The 20,256-nt window shown below is 40.8% G+C and overlaps 1 protein-coding gene across 5 annotated transcripts in view; it reads right to left on the reverse strand.

Annotated features, from left to right (window-relative positions):
- The window catches only part of LOC136675541 (autophagy protein 5-like), a 74,791-nt gene that overhangs the window by 28,489 nt on the left and 26,046 nt on the right, over window positions 1-20,256 (reverse strand). For 4 of the 5 annotated variants that reach the window (XM_066652131.1, XM_066652130.1, XM_066652128.1 and 1 more), the window contains exons 7-8: window positions 12,341-12,458; window positions 1,110-3,851 (exon numbers count right to left, since the gene is read on the reverse strand). In XM_066652131.1, coding sequence (XP_066508228.1) covers window positions 3,715-3,851; window positions 12,341-12,458 — 255 coding nt within the window. In that variant the 3' untranslated portion in view covers window positions 1,110-3,714. Of the gene's footprint in view, window positions 1-1,109; window positions 3,852-12,340; window positions 12,459-20,256 lie in introns of those variants that run through there. The other variant, XM_066652132.1, reaches the window with a different exon arrangement.

Consider the following 20,256-nt stretch of genomic DNA (forward strand, 5'->3'; position numbering starts at 1 on the left):
CCCACATACACACACCAACCACCCCCAAACCAGAGCACACATTCCCTCTTTCCTTCCCCTCCTGTGGTTAGTGCAGCTCACTTTTGACTCCACAACAAAAGAAAGATCGTTTTACAAATATGGTTTCATCTTATTTTTGGAATAAAATATTCAGTTCATTTTCTTCCATCGATGTTTTAAGTGTGTTCTCGGTGTTCCAGTGGCTGTAGCATGGACCGATGAAGGCAACACCACCTTCAGAGGTATCGTCCTGAACCCTTTCATGGGCTCTCCTCCATAAATTCGGCGTTAAAGAGAATTTAATGGATATTTATTTATTTATTATTACTTTTTTATTTAAACAATTTAACTCTCTTATAACTTTATGTAATCTCCAAAGTTTTTATTTATTTATTCTTGTTTTACACAGTTCTATGATGAAAGTTTACAAATATTCCCCTCTCTTTCTGGAGAAGAGAATGTAATGCGCACCTTTAAAACAACAGTTGGTACCTTTAATGACAATAATCTTTCTGTACCGTACTTTTTTTCCCCCTCTAACAGTGTAGAGGCCAACTGAGCCCTCTAGATCTCCTGGATTTCAACCAGTGGTCTCTTAATGATCAGGAAACAGATTAGAACCAAAAATGGCGCTTTTCCACTGCATGGGTCCGGCTCCACACGACTCTACTCTATTTTATTTTATTTTTTTATTTTAAATCCCTTTAGCATGAACGGATGATACTGTTGTTGACCGTGAACTAAGGTTTTTTAGACACCTGCTTATATGGATTATTGATATTTGACCTGCAATCCAAAGATTTAAAAGCTCACAGCCCATTACTAGATGATTTATACACCTCTAGCGCCAACTAGAGCACGGTAAATTTAGACTTGTGCATCTGCTGCATTTCATATCATGGATTCCTTGGAGAATAATCCATCTGTGTGTGTAATACATCATTAGGTGGGGTGTCTACTAGTTTTGGACATACGTTATACAGCTGGATGGAATGAGCTTTGTTCTGAAAATGTATGTGCCGCTTAATTTTGTCACAATAAATATATAAATAAATAAATAAATCAAAGACAATGCTGTATAGTTATAAAATATTATTTTAATCATAGGTTAAGCATAAGTTAAACTGTAGCAAAAGAGAGAAACGCGAGCCAACCCACGAAAACCTGTGTCCATCAGCGAGGAAACAAAAGTGACCCGATTGACCCTTCCCAAAGTTTTAGAGTGCAGTCTAACATCATATCCACAGAGGAATTTGAAACAGGAGCGTGGAGCCTATGTTTTGAGAATGAAATAATAACCCCCACTCTGTAAACAAACTCAAGATGCGCCTCCTAAACCAACTGCCAGGTCTTCAGAGCAGTGGAGAAGTGTCTCGGTGACGGCGGAAAGCCGTGCAGTCTGTCTGTGTCTGGGCGAGTACACTCACTCATTCCTATAAGCGAATAATCACTCTCAGCTGCTAATCGTCTGCATCCCCCCCCCGCCACCGACACCACCCCCTGAACCTACATCGTCCCTTCCAAATGAACTAAACACAAACAAATGTCGACCTAAATCATTACAAAGAAACAGTGGAGGCTGCTGGAGGCTTAAAAATCCAGGCTAGGGGAGATATTTGCCTTGCATCAGCTACAGTCTCAGTATGACTGCCCCTAGTTTGCTGACCTCTGACTCACCCAGCTTCCATTCTGAAGATTACGCAGCACTTCTCTTTTGATGGACAGCTGCATCACCACAGAGCTAACCGCAGATAATCAAGCAAAGGTTAAAGAATTCCAGGTCTAAACGCTCCAGATTAACGTCCTCCGCATCCACACGATGCTCGTCTTAAAGGAATAATAAAGAAAAAGTACAAAAAATAATAACATTCCTGTGAGAATCAGCACAATATGATTTTTACATTGATATCAGATCATTTTTTTTAAATTTCCCTACGTTTTTCCAATTAACCGCAACGTAGTCATTTAGCCGAGGCACGTCTACTGTGCAGAGCTGGAAATACAAAGCTAAAAGTGGATGAGTGTGTGACGGACAAGTACCCTGACACGGGTGAGAGTTGCTGCCTTGTGCCCAGTACTTTCAGGTAGGCTCTAGACCCACCACGAGCCTGAATTCAGAAGATGAGTGAATGAATGGTACAAGGCTAACGCTACTTATACTCCACACTCAACAGCATGCACATTACGTACCTAATCAAAAGTAACTGACTTACACTTGTTCAAGTAGTTGTTTCTGATGCTGTGGGACACTGATATCTCCATTGTTTTAAAAATAGTTTGAAAAAGGTTTTTTCCTGTTTTTTTTTTTTTTTACTGTTGAGCAGGAAATGTGGCTAATTTTGAGACTTGATGCTTGAATCAATCAATTATTGCGTGTACAAACACACTATTTCCATTTTCAATCAGGTTAATGCTTATTTTTACACCTAGTGTTTTAGAGACAAGTAAAAACGTAAGTAAAACATTTAACGTAAGATAATTAGATATGATTCCATGATTTCTGTGTGTCAACGTTCTTTATATAAAAACAAACAAAAGCACTGATTCCATGCATCTGTGTGTGTCTCGGCTTAACGACGACATTTCGGTTGAAGGGAAAACTGTGAGAAAAGCGAGTTTTCTCCAAACAGTCCCAGTAAGTAAGTCATCTGAGGCCCCTACGCTGGAAGTTTCGTGCTACAAGAGCTCTGAATATTCTCAAGAGGGCCTCTGGTGACTCTTCCCATGTTCATACTCACACACTCTGACACATGGACCTCTGTGTGATGTCATCCTGCCGCTTAAGAGTCCAAAGTTTGACTATCTCTGTCTCGCCTTTCTGATTTTCCCCCATTTTTCCTGGATGATGTCGACTGCCACAGACAAGACATAATTCCATTCGTACTTTTCACACCTCCTCCTGCCTCCTATATGTGCCTATAAACTGTGTTGGTAATTACCCCCCTCAGGAGGCTTGGCAGAGTACAGCAGTTTAGTGGTCTCATTTAACGACAAACAGGATTCAACCCAGTAATTAACAGAGCGCCGAGAGAAGATCCAAGAGCGTCGGCAGCATGTTAGTCACGATGACAGAGTCAGAAAGAGGGAGAAGATGAGAGAGATACGAGGCTCTGCTGTAACACTGCCTCATATTAAGCCATTATGAAGGTACAAAAGAGGCAGAGTACGCAACGTAAGGCAACATGTAGAGGGGGGTGATGTAGTCTCAACGATTCAAGCTTGTTGAATGTTAGCAACGGGAAAAGAAAGAGAGAAAGATGCATTCCAGGGATGTAAATATCTTAACAGCTGGTGCAAATTTTATTCCTTTTTAAAATCCCATTTAAAAATCCTGATAATCTCAAATATAGTGATGCCATTTTTCTAAGTAAGTTATGTGCACATTACTGTTACTACTAGGATACTTTGAAACATGACAGATACCCAGGTACCATGTAGATATTGAAAATGATCAGACGTGTAGATGTTTTCTACATCCCAATGGCATGCATAATAAGTGGTGTCTTTTCATGCCGTAGATTCGGAAGATCTTTCTGTCCAAAGGGGTTCTGCCACCAGGAAACATGAGGACGAATGTGAACACAGGAAGTGTGAATAAGTGAAGAAGCTGCTGTTCTTCTGGAAAGTTCCCTCAGGGACAAGGCGGAGAGGCAAAGCCACATTGGAGCCGTCTGCGGATTGTCCAGCTCCTGACTCCACACCACGGTCTGTGGCTCAGTCGCTCGGTGACGGCACGATGCAGATGTGGAGGAAGTTGTCCGGATGGCTCAGGTGTTCACTCAGCCATTGGATGGGCGTCTCCAACAGAGGCTCGATCCCATGAATCACCACTTGGTATTTCTTTGGCTCATCTAATGCAAGAAGACAAAGAAAAGTGACAGGAAATGTTGGTTCGTCTCGTACCGGGAGATAAACATAAGCAAAATGCAAGGTTCACTAGAACAAGGCAATAATATTTGATGGTTATTGTGATGGATGCTGTCAGTACTCAAATAAGACTCAATGTTCGTTCTGGTTTGTTTGGATTTCTTGAAGCACAGTGAATCATTAAATTCAAATCATTTTAAACTTTGTTGATAGTTCTATTTTATTTCATTATTAATATTTTTAAACATATCCATAAAATTACCATAAAATGCCAAAAGAGCAGGAGAACATCTTAATTTTGAACTTCATCTGTATGTTTTTAAATCTGCACCCTTAATCAAACCCCAGGAAGTCTTAATATAGCAGTACATATCAATAAACATCTTCCTGCATTATATCTGCCCCATACCCCTCACCCCTAGATTTGACTTGTAATATCCTGTCACTCAGAGAAGTGCCCATTTCCCTCCTTGTCCAACCGTCCAATACCTCTATTCATCATGAGGGCGGCCACGAGTTCAAATGGTCAGAGACAAGGACTAATGATCCTCCACTCGCTCCAGTACGTCTCCAACTGTGTGCTCATGTCATTTTTTGTTTAATTATTGAATAGGGTGTGCAGCATTTAATTCTGTGGAAATCATTTACTTGCTGATTAGCTCAACTTCCTCCTTTCATCACTTTCACACGCTCCTGGACGGCACGTCTGTCTGCCCAAGACTACATCGTGCTACCAGATCTGCTCTTTTCAATCTGGGATGATGTCATGAATGGCTCCACTGTTTGTTGCTGGCAAGAGCACAACGGCCACTGTCTCTCCGTCATCTTTTAGTCATCGCTAACAGTGCTGACCTCATGGTGCGCTCCCCAGGACATTGGAAAGTTGAGGGAAATGCTGAGAGCAGTAACATTAGCCTCTTAACCTAGAGGTGAGGTTAAATGGGTGTGGAGTGGAGGGGGAAAACTGCCAAACTGAGTCAGCCACCAGTGCCTACACTGAACTGATTTAATGATTACATAATTCATAGTTGATAACTGATAATTGTCAAAAGTCTTGTCATTCCAAAATCACTTATATATCAGAAAATTGTGGATATCACATTGTTTCTACATTAAGTGTCCATTCCATCAGTTCCACTGAACACACAGGAACACTCTGGAACACACAGTAGTCCATCTATTGCTCTGCATACTTTGCTTGGCCCCTTTCACCCTGCTCTACAAATAGTCAGGGCCACCGCCGAGCAGGTATGATTTGAGTGGTGGATCTTTCTCAGAGCTACAGTGACACTGGTGGAGGTGTGTGTTGTTCTGGTGAGAGTGTATCAGACACAGCAATGGCTGCTGGAGTTTTTAAACCCCTCAGTGTCACTGCTGGACTGAGAATAGTCGACCACAACCGACCAAAAACATCCAGCCGACAACGTCCTGTGTCACTCATGAAGGACTCGAGGACGACCAAAACACACTGCAGTGACAGACGAGCTACCGTCTCTGACTTTACATCTACAAGGTGGACCAAAGGGTCTGATCCATTTGTACCAGTAGAACACACTAACACTACAGTGTCACTGCAGCACTACCCAAATCACACAAGCTGAAAGTGGACAGCAGCAGGTAGTGTCGCAGTCACACAGCTCCAGGGGCCTGGAGGTTGTGGGTTCGCTTCCCGCTCCGGGTGACTGTCTGTGAAGAGTGTGGTGTGTTCTCCCTGTGTCTGCGTGGGTTTCCTCCGGGTGCTCCGGTTTCCTCCAACAGTCCAAAAACACACGTTGGTAGGTGGATTGGTGACTCAAAAGTGTCCATAGGAGTGAGTGTGTGAGTGAATGTGTGTGTGTGTGTGTGTGTCTGTGTTGCCCTGTGAAGGACTGGCGCCCCCTCCAGGCGCCCAATGATTCCAGGTAGGCTCTGGACCCACCGCGACCCTGAACTGGATAAGGTTTACAGATAATGAACGAATGAATGAATGAAAGTGGACACTTCGTCATTAGGTTTTATGCAGAAGTCTGAAAGGCAATCCAGGTGTTTCTTGGACCTAAAACTTTAGAAATTAAGATCAGCCACACTCCGTCCTCCAGTTTTGTTACAGTTTAAGGTGTGACAATGATGGCAATACAGTGGCATAGATATTGACAGACACCATCAGCAAACTGAGGTTCTTTTCAACATTTCACTGCATGGCAGTTTGCGTGCTCGAAAACTGTCTAATGTGTTTACGAAGCCCCACTGCCTGTAAATGAATGAAAAAACAAACTGTCTCGGCCCGGTATGCTAGGCTTTCTCTGCTCATGACAGAGGCATCTGGAGTATTTTTGGTCAAAGGAGAAAACTCCAAATGTTGAAAAGCACGTGTAATAATGACTTATTTTTGCTGTTTTAGATCACTTAAGGTGTGTCCAAACTTGGAAGATGGCTAACCGCGTTACCGAAAGTGCTAAAACTAAACTTGAGTTACAAATGACTTCCTATGGTAATTCAAACTGTGAATAAAAACTTAACTTTCTTCCGCTCAAACACACCATTCCACCTTTAAAAAATGCGGAGTTTAGAACTGCATTTCCCCACAGTCGCAGACGTTCCCTTTAAGTGCCTTTAAGATATCATGCCGGCTAAGCAGACTCCATCGATCAGGCTATGACAAGTTTTGGCTGAGGGCCATGCAGAGGGGGGTCAGGGGTTAACGTTAGGGCATATAGAGAGTGAGAGGTGGGAAGGAGGGAGGGACACACACAACCACATAAACATATATGTGACACCCACCTGCCAAAGTCAGCATCACCCATGCAGAAGCCACACCCCTCGCTTCCACTCATACCAAATCTTGATTTGGCAGAGAGGGTGGAGAGAGGCTACCGGGCGGAGCTCTATTCAGCTCTATATGACTAACCACCTTGACCGTTTAAATCTGCTAAACAGGCTGTGCATACACGTAATATCAGGACGACCGTTACAAGGGTGGTTTCACCATAACCCGGTGCCGCAGAGTAACAGAAAGGTTAAAGAGAACGAGAACATCACGCAAAGAGAAAAAAGAAAAGCTACTGCAAGCCTTTTTGAAAAGTTACTGACATGTATGCCATGTTTGATATCTCAGCTTAGTTCAACCACGTTCTGCAGCTGAGGCCTAAGACGGACACAGAGAAAGCAGATGCAAGGCCTTCACTAAAGCAAGATGCTCAAAAATGTAGTTGAAGTCTGCATCCAAGCCATGATGCTGAACACCACCAAGGGGTGGGTGGTTGTGAGGGATGTGTGTGTACGTCCCTTAAAGCTGTAGTTCATTACGTTTCTGCCTCTCTGCCTTTCTCTTTCTGTCTCTGTTGGAGGGTGGGTGCGTCCCCTTGATTACTCTCATTATGACATGATGGGGAATTTGCAAGGGTCAGAAAACATCATCGCAGTACAGTGGATCTACAGTGGTAACGTTAGACACCCACACACTCACTCTCTCTCCACACTCGGATCGCGTAGGTGAGCTCAGGGGCGAGCCCCCTGTTACATTGAAAAGAATGGTTTTGTAGAGAAATTGTGCATGGTTTTCTCCATTCCACTAAGTGGCCTTCAAAGACATGTTAGTCTTGTGTTAGAGCAGAGTTGTGGGGTCAGATACGATCATCTGGAGGCAGACATGAGAAGTGGAAGGAGTTATTATAGAGGGAATATACTGAATGTCGAGTTTCTAGGTGAATACAACCTCTTGTGGAGGTGGAGCTCAAACGTCAGCTGATGGTGCTTAGCAACATTGGGAAAAGCATGCCAAGGTGGATCTCGTGTGGGGATATAAAGAGTCCATTTGGGTAGCAAGCATGTTTCTATTAGCTTGTTTTATTGATTGCATTCCAGATGTTAAACGAACACAGACGAGGAATTCGTGGAAGACTTTTAGAGGGCACCAAAAGGCCTAGAAAATCCTCTTCATGAGCCATCACTGCCCTGATTCTGAAATGAATAACCATGAATAAGAGTCACGAGTATCCGTCCAACATCACAGACGACACATTTTATATAAAGTCATTGCTAGCCCTGGCCACCTACATTTCATTTTTGATATTCCACATCAGTATGCATGCAGTTTGGCTATAATCAGGTTACTTTACTTTTTTCCCTCCTCTCATTATCAAAGCTTCAGTTCTACCCACCGACCTTGCTCCAGCCTCAGCAGTGAGAAACGTCAAGCTCCCTGGCTGGTAAGAAATGAAACTAGCAACATTTCACCTTGATTGCGACCAGGTTTCTCAGTAGTTTAAAGCCCACACACTCACCTCATGTGGGTGGGCGAGGGTAAGGTTTGCATTCGGATTCTAAGCGTGCGCCCAAGACGTCGGTGATGGTTCTCTCACAGCAGTTATTGGTGAGATTGATGGTACACTAAACCAAAACAGGAAGGATTAAAGCCTTAACAGGAAGCCTTAAAACCAGCCAAAAGGGGATGTGGCATCTGTGCTCTATTTACAGCACTGGAGAAGGTTCAGGTGGCTTCACAGCAGAAGCGCAGTTACCTTCCCCTTGAACTGAATTATCGGGATTTGCTTCTCTGCCTTTCGAAGTCGTTCAAAGTTGACGCAGCAGTCATTTTCAAGGCCTTTATGAACAGCATGCTGTAATCTTTGTAACTGCTTACATGTTTATTGAAGTCTTCTAGACGATGCATAACTAAACTGAAATTTAGAAAAACGTCACAGAGATGTGCTGATAGCAAAAGGACTGATAAACAAGAAATGAGTAGGTCACAGTTACCCTTGAATCAGCTCGCTGTGGACATGGTCCTTACAAAGAAACTTTTACAAAGAAGCTTTTATTCCATTACCAGCCCTACACCAGGGTTATTACTATAAAGGAAACATTACTAAACTGAAAATTGAGTGAAAAAAAGAATTTAGTTGACTGTAACTGTAAAAGTCATTATGAAACACCAAATCAAAACTTTATAATCTACAGAAACCAGGGCAAAAATGGACATGGCATAAACATTTGTTTAGCTCAGCACTGTAAATATCATCAAAAAACAACAACAAACAAAAGGGGTCCAATATGACTGGATTTCTGCTCAAATATTCACAATATTATTATTTTTATCATTATTATTATTATTAATAATAACAAAAACATCCTTGAACTAAAATATAAATGTTTTCTTTGGAAATAATCTACAAAATAATAATAATAATAATAATAATAATTATTATTATTATTATTATTATTATTATTATTATTATTATTGTTATTATTATTAAATGGGTAAAAGGAAGGCTGTGTGTATGATGTTTGTTTAATGCAACACCATTACATTGCTGTACAGTGCAAAAGATTATTTTTTTATCTAGGAGTTATGCTGGTCTAACTTGGGCAAATCCAGTGGAAAAAAATCTTTAACATTTCCACTGATGAATAGTTTGTGTGGCATAAAGGGTGTAAGACATTCCATCCTCTAAACAAAACATGGCCCAGGGTCCTTCTAAAAACTGTGGCATCCAAACACCAGAAAATGTTATACTACAACAGGCACATATCGTTTTCATGCCAGCACTTCCCAAAACATCCACAAACTCTATGACGCGCCGAGTTGCTCAGAATGGTGAGATATTCATTCAGAGATATGGGAGCTTATGGTGATGATTTGTTAATAATAAAAATGAAGACTTTTTTGAAGCAAACACAAGCTTCCAGACAGTTTTTGTGGCATGGTTTAAACCACAGCTAATTAAAAAACAATAAAAAAAAAACATATTCCAAAAAGCCACATACAATTATTTAAATAACCTACAAAATGAAAAAATGAATTAGTTAAAATTATATATATATATATATATATATATATATATATATATATATATATATATATATATATCATTACTAATACTAATCAAAATCAACATTCAGAACGCCTAATCGACATACTCTTGTCTATATCGATTATTTTTATTCTGTTATGTCCCCACTGTGTGTTCATGTATTGTCCCTTTAAAACCTACCAAGCTGTAGTCACGTGATTCTGCCCCTATCTGCCACACAGAAGCAACCTAAACACAGAGGTTGGCCGAGTGACTCGAGCAGCTCGTACCAAAGAAAACACGGTGTCTGTGATGTGGATGGGCACAATTAAGACGACACTGAACAAAAACAAGTCAAATCTTAAAAATAAAAAGGTTTCAAAGACCATAGCACAATCACACATCAAATATAAACAGTGCTCAAAAAAACGAGAGAGGAACAAGCACCCAGCGACATTAGAAAATAATATCCCATATTTAATACTGGAGCATGTTTACAGCACAAGACTCTTTACTGAACTATGAGGGTCAAACCGTAATAATCGTTCATTAATCGTGATCGAGGTAAAATGTACAATTAATCATGATATTGATTTGAGCTCATATCGCTCAGCACTAATATATATCTCATTATTATTATTATTTCTACCAGTACCAGCAAAAATCAGAGGAACATGTGGAAAACTTCTTGGTCTGGAACTACAGAACCCGACTTGGTTCAACAACTACCATAGATTTAATTAGTTTTTATTTGAACGTTTCGCTCAAACATGAACCAAACAGAGTCAGTTCAGATCAACTCTTGTGCTGTGTGATAATCCCGCCTTTTTCAGGACAGATAAGTGGGTAATAATCACAACTGGGTGCTTTCAGCATTTCCTCGAAGAGCCTGGAGCTGCCTCCTCATTCTGCAGAAGTGCTAATCACACAATCCAGGGTAAAAGATAGCTCTCGGCTGAGAAGAACTTGTAGGCTGGCTTCTAGTCCTTTGAGGTCGCTGACAACACACACACACACACTGCCAACACAGTCAGTTTGGCTTTCGTAGCTGCCGTTGTAAGATGCCAAACATTAAGGGCTCTTGCTCAAGCATGGCCAACACTTTATTTATCCAAACCACAACTGCTCATTTCTGCCCAGTTACACAGGCAGAGAGGCCAAATGCTGGGTCATACGAGAAGAACAGAGGCGTAGCTTTGGATGCACAGAGCTTCTAAATAAATCTGACTTGATTATTCCAATGACTGTTCGAGACACTCAGGCCTTGATTCTCCTGACCCCTTTCCACTGCAATGGTCTGAGGTGATGGCTGAAACACTCCAGAGTAAACGGAATGCCCCGAATGTGCCACACACACACACACACACACACACACAGAGAGTATCACACACAAACTCAGCCTCATCTGTGAACATTCTCAGATATATGATGAAGCGGTACTCAGTAGTGATACTCTTTGTGAAAAGGTGGGTGGGCCAGCTGTAGGTTTCCCCACTAGAAGCGTGGGTAGATGTGAAGGTTTTACGGGTGGGGGCTTTTTCATTGAGCAATTCATTTATTTGAAATAATACCACCGCAAGCCCTCTCAGAACGGGATTTCAAGAAAAAAGGAATAAAAAGAATTTAATAGAACAGACAACGACCCAAAAAAAAATACATCACCCCTTTCTAAGTGGCTTCTAAATCAAAGTGTGGGGATTTCTCAAAACACGGACTCGAAATCGTGCTGTGGAAGGCGTAGGGGAGACTTTCTGCATGTCTCTGCTTATCCACTTTAGCTGCTCACAACCAACAACAGAGCGTTCTTTTGTGTCTGAGGCCAGATGCTAATTAACAGGAGATGTTGATGTTAGCATTGGTGGGCGAAGAGCATTCTTGGCCTGGTCTTGCTTTTTTCATGGGAATCCCCCGGCTAAATAAACCCAGCACGGTATTGCAAGTCATTCTTGCGGCTTTTGTCGACATCAAAGACTTTCCATTTAACGTATACGTGTATATGCAAGTGTATGGGAAAGGTTCGCTGCAACACGACGGACCACTCGCCGCTCATCTCCACGAATTACACTTTGATTCCAGGCACGGGCACAAACTGAAAATTGAGGAGAAGTGTAGATCAAAATCCATAAAGAGGCTTAAAAGATAAGTGGAGCAGCGTGAGCCATACACTTGCAGCCGTCTATCGGAGCACATCTTTTAAACATGGAAGCGGGGGAATCCAAACAATCGCCAGCAGGGAACAAAGTGCCACTTTCACCTGAACACCAACACCGGGCCCCTCAGGCAGAGAGAGAGAGAGTGTGTGTGTGTGCCTGTGTATTTTGTTGTGACCATACCACTTTCATGTCCGCGATGCACCCCACCATGCGGGCTCTTTCAGCTGCGGGTGCTGTGTCCCACGCTTCCATTGTCTGCTTATCTAACTTCCTCTGAGGAGAAATCCAGACAGCTGTTTTGGCTGTGAACCGCGCTCTCTCTTTACTCCCTCTTTTCCCCTCGTACCCGGTTCATCCTTTTAGTCATGCGTATCTTTAATCTCTAGATTAAATCAGGGCAGTCTATTCCTCAGCCATAAAAACTGATGATGATTGTGTTCCAAAAACTTCCTGCCTAACAAAACTCCCTCAGCAAAATAAGTTTCATCCACCCTCAAACATTAGTGTGGTAGGTGTGGGGTGTGTGTGTGTTTCATTGTTATGACCTACCATCCTGGCATATGGCAGCAGGGAACATCTCCTTCAGCAGGTCTCCGAGTGTGAGCACGTGACCCTCAGGAGAGACGGGTCGGAAGAGTTTCTGGATGAATGGTCTGTCACTCATCGTCTAGAAGAGAGAGAGGCAGAGAGTTGAAGGTGTAAACTGTAAATCCACACACTAGAATAACACACTTTCAGTGTAAAACAGCACTAGAGCTGGGCGATACGGCCAAAACTGATATCACAATATATTTCTGAATTTCGGTTAGTACGATATAATTCGTATATGATATCGATATGAACAATAAAAAAGCCACAGAACTAGCAAGAATGGACAGCAATAAGACATCACCACCAAACGAAAACCTCTTGGCCTTTTCAGTACTAATTATTTTAAACTTAAACTTTATGTTTAGAGCTGGGCGATTAACATTTTGTCACACTGTGACAAAGGACATCCTTCTTAAAACATAGACGTAATACACCATATATATATATATATATATGCGCACATTCCTCAAATCCACAAGGAACTATTTCACTGGAACAATAGCATTTTCTTACCACAAAATAGTAATGATATCTATGTCTTGTGTCATAAAAAAACATTCTTAGTGTATTACCACCTCAAGCTTTTAAAGAAGCAGAAAGAGTAAAAAAAGACTAAGTAGAGTTTAAATTAATAAATGAATAAATAAATAAAACACTCCCAAGTGCTGAACTGTAAACATATTGCACTTAACCCATTAGAAGCCTTAGAATAATGGGAGGCTTGTAACAATGGGAAAGTTAGAAAGTTTTTCATTCATTCATTGTCTGTAACCGCTTATCCAATTCCAGGTCGCGATGAGTCCAGAGCCAACCCAGAATCATTGAGTGCCTCCGCCCTTGGGAGTGTTTATTTAAGATGTCATCGGATCCAATTAAAAATTCACATAAATTTGTGTGAGGAAAACCATGTCAGTGCTCTTGCAAACAGGAAAACATTTCCCGGGAGGAAAATACACTGAGTGAAGAAAAACCCAGCAGGTTCCCCCTGCGCACGACTGGGGCGGGGGGGGGGGGGGGGGGGGGTGACTATAACATATTTAATACATACACACAAGCACTTGAATTACACCTATTAGAGTCTTGTTTACGTTCTCACATTCACGACTGTACGCACCTGATAGTGTGCAGCTGGCTCTGCTAACCGGGAATGGAAAAGGTTTACTGAGCTCTATTACTCAAAGCTTATCATAGTTATCAAGCAAAAATTAATCACAAAATGTATCGACTAGCACTACTTAAAACTGAGTGCAATGAACTGATGGCAGTGCCCTATAATGACCGTCAGTGACAGATGCTGTAAAATATATTGAAATATTCTAAGTGTGTATAAAAATTGCTATTGAAACATTTCATATTGCGATATACAGTGGAACCTCGGTTAGCGAACGGCTAGGTTAGTGAACAAATCGGGTTACGACCAAAAATGTTAATAAAAATTTGTACCAGTTAGCGAAAAAAATTTCACGTTGCGTACAGATGGCGGCAGCCCCACGCTTCCGTTCATCTCAAACCAAGCATCATTGGCGCTCCAGACACAGTTACGTTCGGTTCGTTATCGTTCTGTGTTACTTTTTTACTATTTGTGATTTCAAGTGCTTTATTTTGCCCTCAATCATGGCTCCAAAGAAGGTTAAGAGTGATACGAGTAACAGGGCACCTGTAGTAAAAAGGCAGCGACCAACAATCGAATTGAAAAAGGAAATGATTTCCAAGTTTGAACGAGGCATGCGTGTATCTGACATGTTTATTTAACTCTTTATGAACTGTATTATAACTGTTCTCATTAAAAAAAATATAAAGTCAACAGGGCCTGTGAACCAATTATTTCCTTTAATCCTTAAGGGAAAAATAATTTCGGATAGCGAACATTTCAGAGTACAACCAACTTTCTGGAACGGATTGTGGTCGTTAACCGAGGTTCCACTGTATATTGATACCCAATTATTGTCCAGCTCTAATATTCACTAAAAGTAACACAGTGGCCCAAATCTTGTGACATAGACGTGTCCTTTATGTAGCCGACAACAAAACCCGCCTTGACATTTCCAGATTGGATTTGGGCCACCTTTATATGTTCTGAATTCATGTGGATTTGATATCACTCCATCAGGACACTCAGATGGACTAAAACATTGAGGAGTTTATGGAATAGAAACAGACAGGTCAAATATTTTTGTTTTTCAAAAATAACTGGGGTATGAAAAATGAAACTGGGGTATGAAACTTTCTTGATCCAGGTTGCTAATAGGAGTTTCCACACTGGTGCTAATCATTGCTAATAAACACATACGGTTAAATCAATACCAGTTACATCAGGCTCATAAAATCTATAGCATATGAAAATGTCATCACACTGAAGGCTATTAATACTTCCCAGCACTAACTCATCTATTATATTTCTCCTATTAAGATCCTAACACCAGTTGCTAGAGAACATGTGTTCACTTTCCAAAACAGTGAGAACCTCATGGCACCAAAATGACCAAACACTGCCCAATACATGATGGAATCCTGAGCTGTATTTCGAAAAGTCATAGGGGGAAAATATTGACTATTAATGGATTCACATCGTGCACATGTGCCAGATCCACCCCCAACCGCAGGCTGAGCGGGAAGACGGGGATCCCCACCATTATCCAGCTCCTCGCTGCAATGACTAAACACTGTCTAACCATGTTCACATCAGGGCTTGATTCACCGCATGTTGGAAAACAAACTTGGAAAAAAAAAATAGAGTGAAACAAATACTGACGTAAGTGTAGTTTCAAAATTATATTTCATAGACCAATATTATACAGGGTTTTAATTCTTCTGAAAAAAACAATCAAAAAGACAAGCAGCAGGGAAGGAAAAAAAAACAAAAAAACATCTGCATTGATGGAAGTGGGGGTGGGTTACATTTTCAAGTTGACAAGTTTTTCAGTTACAGTGACAAATTGCTGTACTGTCAACTGGTATTGCCGTTGGACAGCTGTGCCAATCTGGACAAAGGAAGCCGTATATTTCCAACAGAGTGCCACCAAAAACATTATAAGGGTGAAACAGAAAGGACAATGGTTAAGAACTTGGTAAGAAATAAACAAAATGCCTTCGGTTTATGAGGGAAGACCTGCCTTTCCATAAAAAGATCTGGTCAGTTCTTTATTATGATTTTGTTAGTGCTTTTGGTGGTGATGACTTTATGGTGGTGTTCAGTTTGGGTCTGAGGTCTCTGCTCATTCAGAGGGGTAGGATACAAACACACACCTTAGGAAGGGAATTCTTTTTTGATGAGCTTGATTTCTTAATCTTATTTGAAAAAATAATAAATGACAAGTAGATATTCTTCTAAAATCTTAAGAAATGTTATAGTTTTTCTTAAATTTCTCTTAGCAACAAGTCTAAGAACAAATGATATTCTTATAAAATGTTTTTCAATGTTTTCTTAAACTTGTCTAAGACTGTAAGAGTTCAGACTATCAGCCTCTAAAGTATAAATACTTGAAATAATTAAATTACAGTCTAATTTAAAAGGGTTATATTTGGAGGTTGTCTAAAAAAAGGAAATAATATTAATTAATTAATTGATTGATTGATTGTCTGTAACTGCTTATCCAGTTGAGGGTCATGGTGGGTCTGGAGCCTACACGGAATCACTGGGCACATGGCAGGAACACACCCTGGAGGGGGCACAAGTCCTTTACAGGACGACACACACCTATGTACACTTTTGAGTCACCAATCAACCTACCAACTTGTGTTTTTGGACCGTGGGAGGAAACCAATGCAGGGAGAACACTATCTATATTTTATATTAATGATCAGCCCTATATTTGATTGACTGAACAAAAGACAACAAAAGAGTCCCTCACCCACCCAGATAATATACTTGTACAATATTTCCCTTGAAGTGTCTTATAGGCTAAGCAGCAGCGATATGAAAGTGTCAAACAAATAAATACAGTGGAGTTTGAGTTCCTAACTTGTGTTTATTGAGAGTCAGAAAACATGTTATTTCTTACTAATTGAAGGAATATGGTTTAAAAGACTGTTGCCCCCCCCAACGGTGTTGGGAAACTCTAATAGGCGTCTTGCCTGTGACGTAGATGGTGGACAACAACTCTAGAAGCTGCACTTAATTTAATGCAAAATGAGGAAAAGGTGTGTTGTTTTTGGCTGCAATCATTCAATGTACAGTGGGACATCTTTGAACAAATGGCCCAAAGATCCCAAAATATCCAGAAAATGGACTAAATTCGTCCACTTTAAACGGGCACTTTGGAAAGGACCATCCGCTCACTCCGTTATCTGTAGCTCATTTCACTGGCGCTTTTCCAACAATATGGGCATGTAAGGACACCAACGAAAGGGGTTCAAGAGCCTCTGTAACATGGAGGTAAACAGGGTAAGGACACTCACTTCGCCTGTTTTAGTTGGTGTTAGTTAGCGTTAGCTTGACTTGCTAAACTCGGCGGCTCAGATTATACTGCATTACAGAGGTTTATAGTGTCGGATGAATTCCTGTTCGACTTCGATCACATTTACAAGAATAACGGTACCTCTAAATTTGAGTTTAGCTTATTGCTAGGCTATTGTCATGAATAATGTTGGTTATTTAGCTAGATACTGTCATAACAGTCAGTCATAACGGTGTTTTACCGTGGCGTTGTTCAGCTGTTGTCCACCAGTGACGTCATGGTTGCGTTCGAGAATTTCCGTAGCGAGCTTTATTTAATAAAATTTAATAAAATTGTCAGTTTTAAAGCAAATTAAGCTGCGATTTTCATTTTAATACATACTTATATCTGTCAGTAACTAAAATAATCTGAAATATTCATGGAGGTCCATTAAGTGGTGCTTAGCCTTTAAGGTCCCATTTGAGTCACTTATTAAACCCATATATAAAACTGAATATTCCTGATGCTTTAAAATGGTTTAATAAGTAACTCTACAAAATGTATGAATCTATGAATATGCAAATAGTCCCCACCTCTATCTCCTCCCATGCTTCCCCCACTCAGCAACAGCCTTAGATTTCAGATGTAAGAAACCCTGGCTGGCTTGCTGAGACATCAAAAAGAAATGCTCACTGATCACTTATTTCACTCTTACTACTCTATAGTAAGAACACCACCACAAGGACATGCCAACAAGATTTAATAAATAAATAAATCAAACTTGAAGGGAGTATGTAAAACAGGAGAAAATCTGTTTAAATTATATATTTAAAAAACACAACTTTTTATTCTAGAATTGCATTTAAACCTACTCTTAAAATTCTTTATATGTTTCTTTCTTAAGAAAGCTATTGGTCTACTAGGGGACACAACTGAGTCCCCACATTACACCAAACGGACAGTCCTTCCTAGACTTTCTATTAGAACTTTGGTCCCATTCATTGTGAAACAGAGAAGCCTGCTGTAAATAGCTCCAGAACGCGATCAACCCAAGGTGTTGAGTGTTGGACGAGGTCCAGTGTTTCAGCCATTTCGCATGCGGTCAGCGCCCGACCATGTCTGATTCCCCCGGATCAGGCTCCTGGGTGACAAACAAGTGGCCTGATGAACAATAGAGGCCAATGGCGGAGCTGTGAAAAGGAAACCGGTGACATGGGCATCTCAGGTGTTGGAGCTGTAACTAACACCACCAGGCTCCAGGAAGCGAAGGTGGCTCAGAAAGCTTTGGTGCCCGATCGGTTTACCAGAATAGCTGACTCACTGTGGAGGAAGTGGCCACTGGCATGTGAGTAGCTCCAGAGCTGGAGCGGTGAGAGTGTGGTAAGTGACAGCTACTTCGATGCATTTTTAAATGCCGCCATGAATTATTGAGGCTGGCACCATTGAAAAGGCCCTTTAATACATGATGAGGAGCGTGATACTCTGGACGCCGACACTTTCTTTTCAGTTTGCCTGACACCTAAGCTGGCAGAGGACCACATGGCAACGAGGCATCGAGGCATCGCTAGCCTTTCTCCGAACCCAGACGGCAGTGAAAAGACTTGGGGAACGTCTCAAATTGAGCCCTTGGTTTGCATCTTATATATTAGTCACTATAACCCCTTTTTCAAATGAATGAATACCGTACCTGCAGGAATGGTGACCTTAAATAGTTCACTAACATACGTCAAATTGTTTTGCCTTTGAATTCAATGAAAATAAACAGCTGTAAATTGATTTGTTTGTAATGTCCAATAAGATCGTGCTTTGACACAACTGCCTGATAGTTAATTACTACATAACATAAATGATTGTATGAATTTGAATAATACATACACCTTAAAAGATGAAAACGTAAATATGCGGGGTATTCTGAAGTTAACAGAACATCAACTGATGGTTATTTTGATTCAAGCTCCAAAGCAAACACAACTGACTTTTTACAAACCTGTTTTTTGTTTTCTAATTTATTATTTAAAAAAAAACAACAACCACAACAACAAACACTATGGTTATTTGCCTACGTTTGTGAGTTCAGGCACTCAGCCAGGCACCAGAAGACTTGCTACACTCTTGAGGTTGGGCATGCAGGCTGTTTACATGTGACGTCACAGGTTTTCCAGTAGGATTAAGTAGCCTAATGTTCCAGTAAATCTAGAGCCTTTGTGACCTTATCTGATGATCACTCACTTTCTTTCCTTTCATTGTCATTTATTATATTCAGATTAAGAGGCTGATGTCAGAAACATCCGCAATCTTTCTGCTTACAAGTTGGAGCAGACCTTGAACCACAATGGGAAGCTTCCTCAAGTCCCCGAAAGTCACAGAATGACTGGGAAAGAAACGGTATACTTCATGAATTCTCAGGTTACAAATCACATTTACCAGCAAGACCTACTCATCTATTTGGAATATTCAGGCAAAAGCACTGCAAGAACTTTAATGAACCGACTACTCGAGTTTATTAGTAATGTTTTTAAAAAAGCCAACAAGGCCCTAAACGCATCAGTTAATTTCCACTAAATTTACTTGTTTTCTAACATCGCTATAAAAACGCTACACTCATACCCTTCTGGTGAAGACATGTACTTCCTCCAATGCACAGTATGATTTTCCCTTTCTGCCACTACGCCTCGAGCATTTTGGGAAAATTAAGTGCTGTGAGCCTGCCAAGTACGAGTGTGTTAAAGACCTTGCGGCCCACACTCAGCAGGCAAAACGTCCCGGCATGCCAGGTTTCACCATGTCATTAGTTCTGTTCTGAACTATTGATTTTGGCAGGTACACAGAGACACACACGACCTTTCAAAAGTTCATTTCAATTTTCTATTCAAATCAATCAATCAAACTCAAATTCCAACTACACAAAAGTTGTGTGGTGTAACACATACACATTTTTCCCCAATACATCAGTAATGTTCTTATTAATGTTCTATTTATTTACCCAATTTAATATAAGCATAATATGCCTTTTGAGAACATCAGACAAAAGATAATTAACTTACAATAACTGGGAAAAAAAGAGGTTTTGTGACGAACAAAACACCAAAATCCACAGATGAACCAGTCCCTTATATAAAATACCTTAGTATTTGCTTATGACGTATGCACTTCCTTCTGTAAGTCATCTCTAGATCACTAATAATATCCAACACAAGCCCTGTACATGTTCAGGACAGGCATAAGTAGCATAAAAACAAGACACCAGGCGAGCTATGCTCAGATGGTACGGAAGAGAGACCGTGGATCTGCGAAATGGTGGGAGGCTACAGCAGGTTGAGCCTACACATCACTTCATTTAGTGTAGAGCTTAGCGCACCACAATTTAAAATTCTCCTTTTGGAAACTCTTGGAATTTGTGTTATTTCCCCAAATATTTTCAGAATCCATAGATATGGATGTCCAACTGATATGGTATGAATACAGGGAAAGAAAGACTCCTGGTAAACCACCAAAACT

Source organism: Hoplias malabaricus, chromosome X1 (genome assembly GCF_029633855.1).
Source record: "Hoplias malabaricus isolate fHopMal1 chromosome X1, fHopMal1.hap1, whole genome shotgun sequence".
Taxonomy (NCBI): domain Eukaryota; kingdom Metazoa; phylum Chordata; class Actinopteri; order Characiformes; family Erythrinidae; genus Hoplias; species Hoplias malabaricus.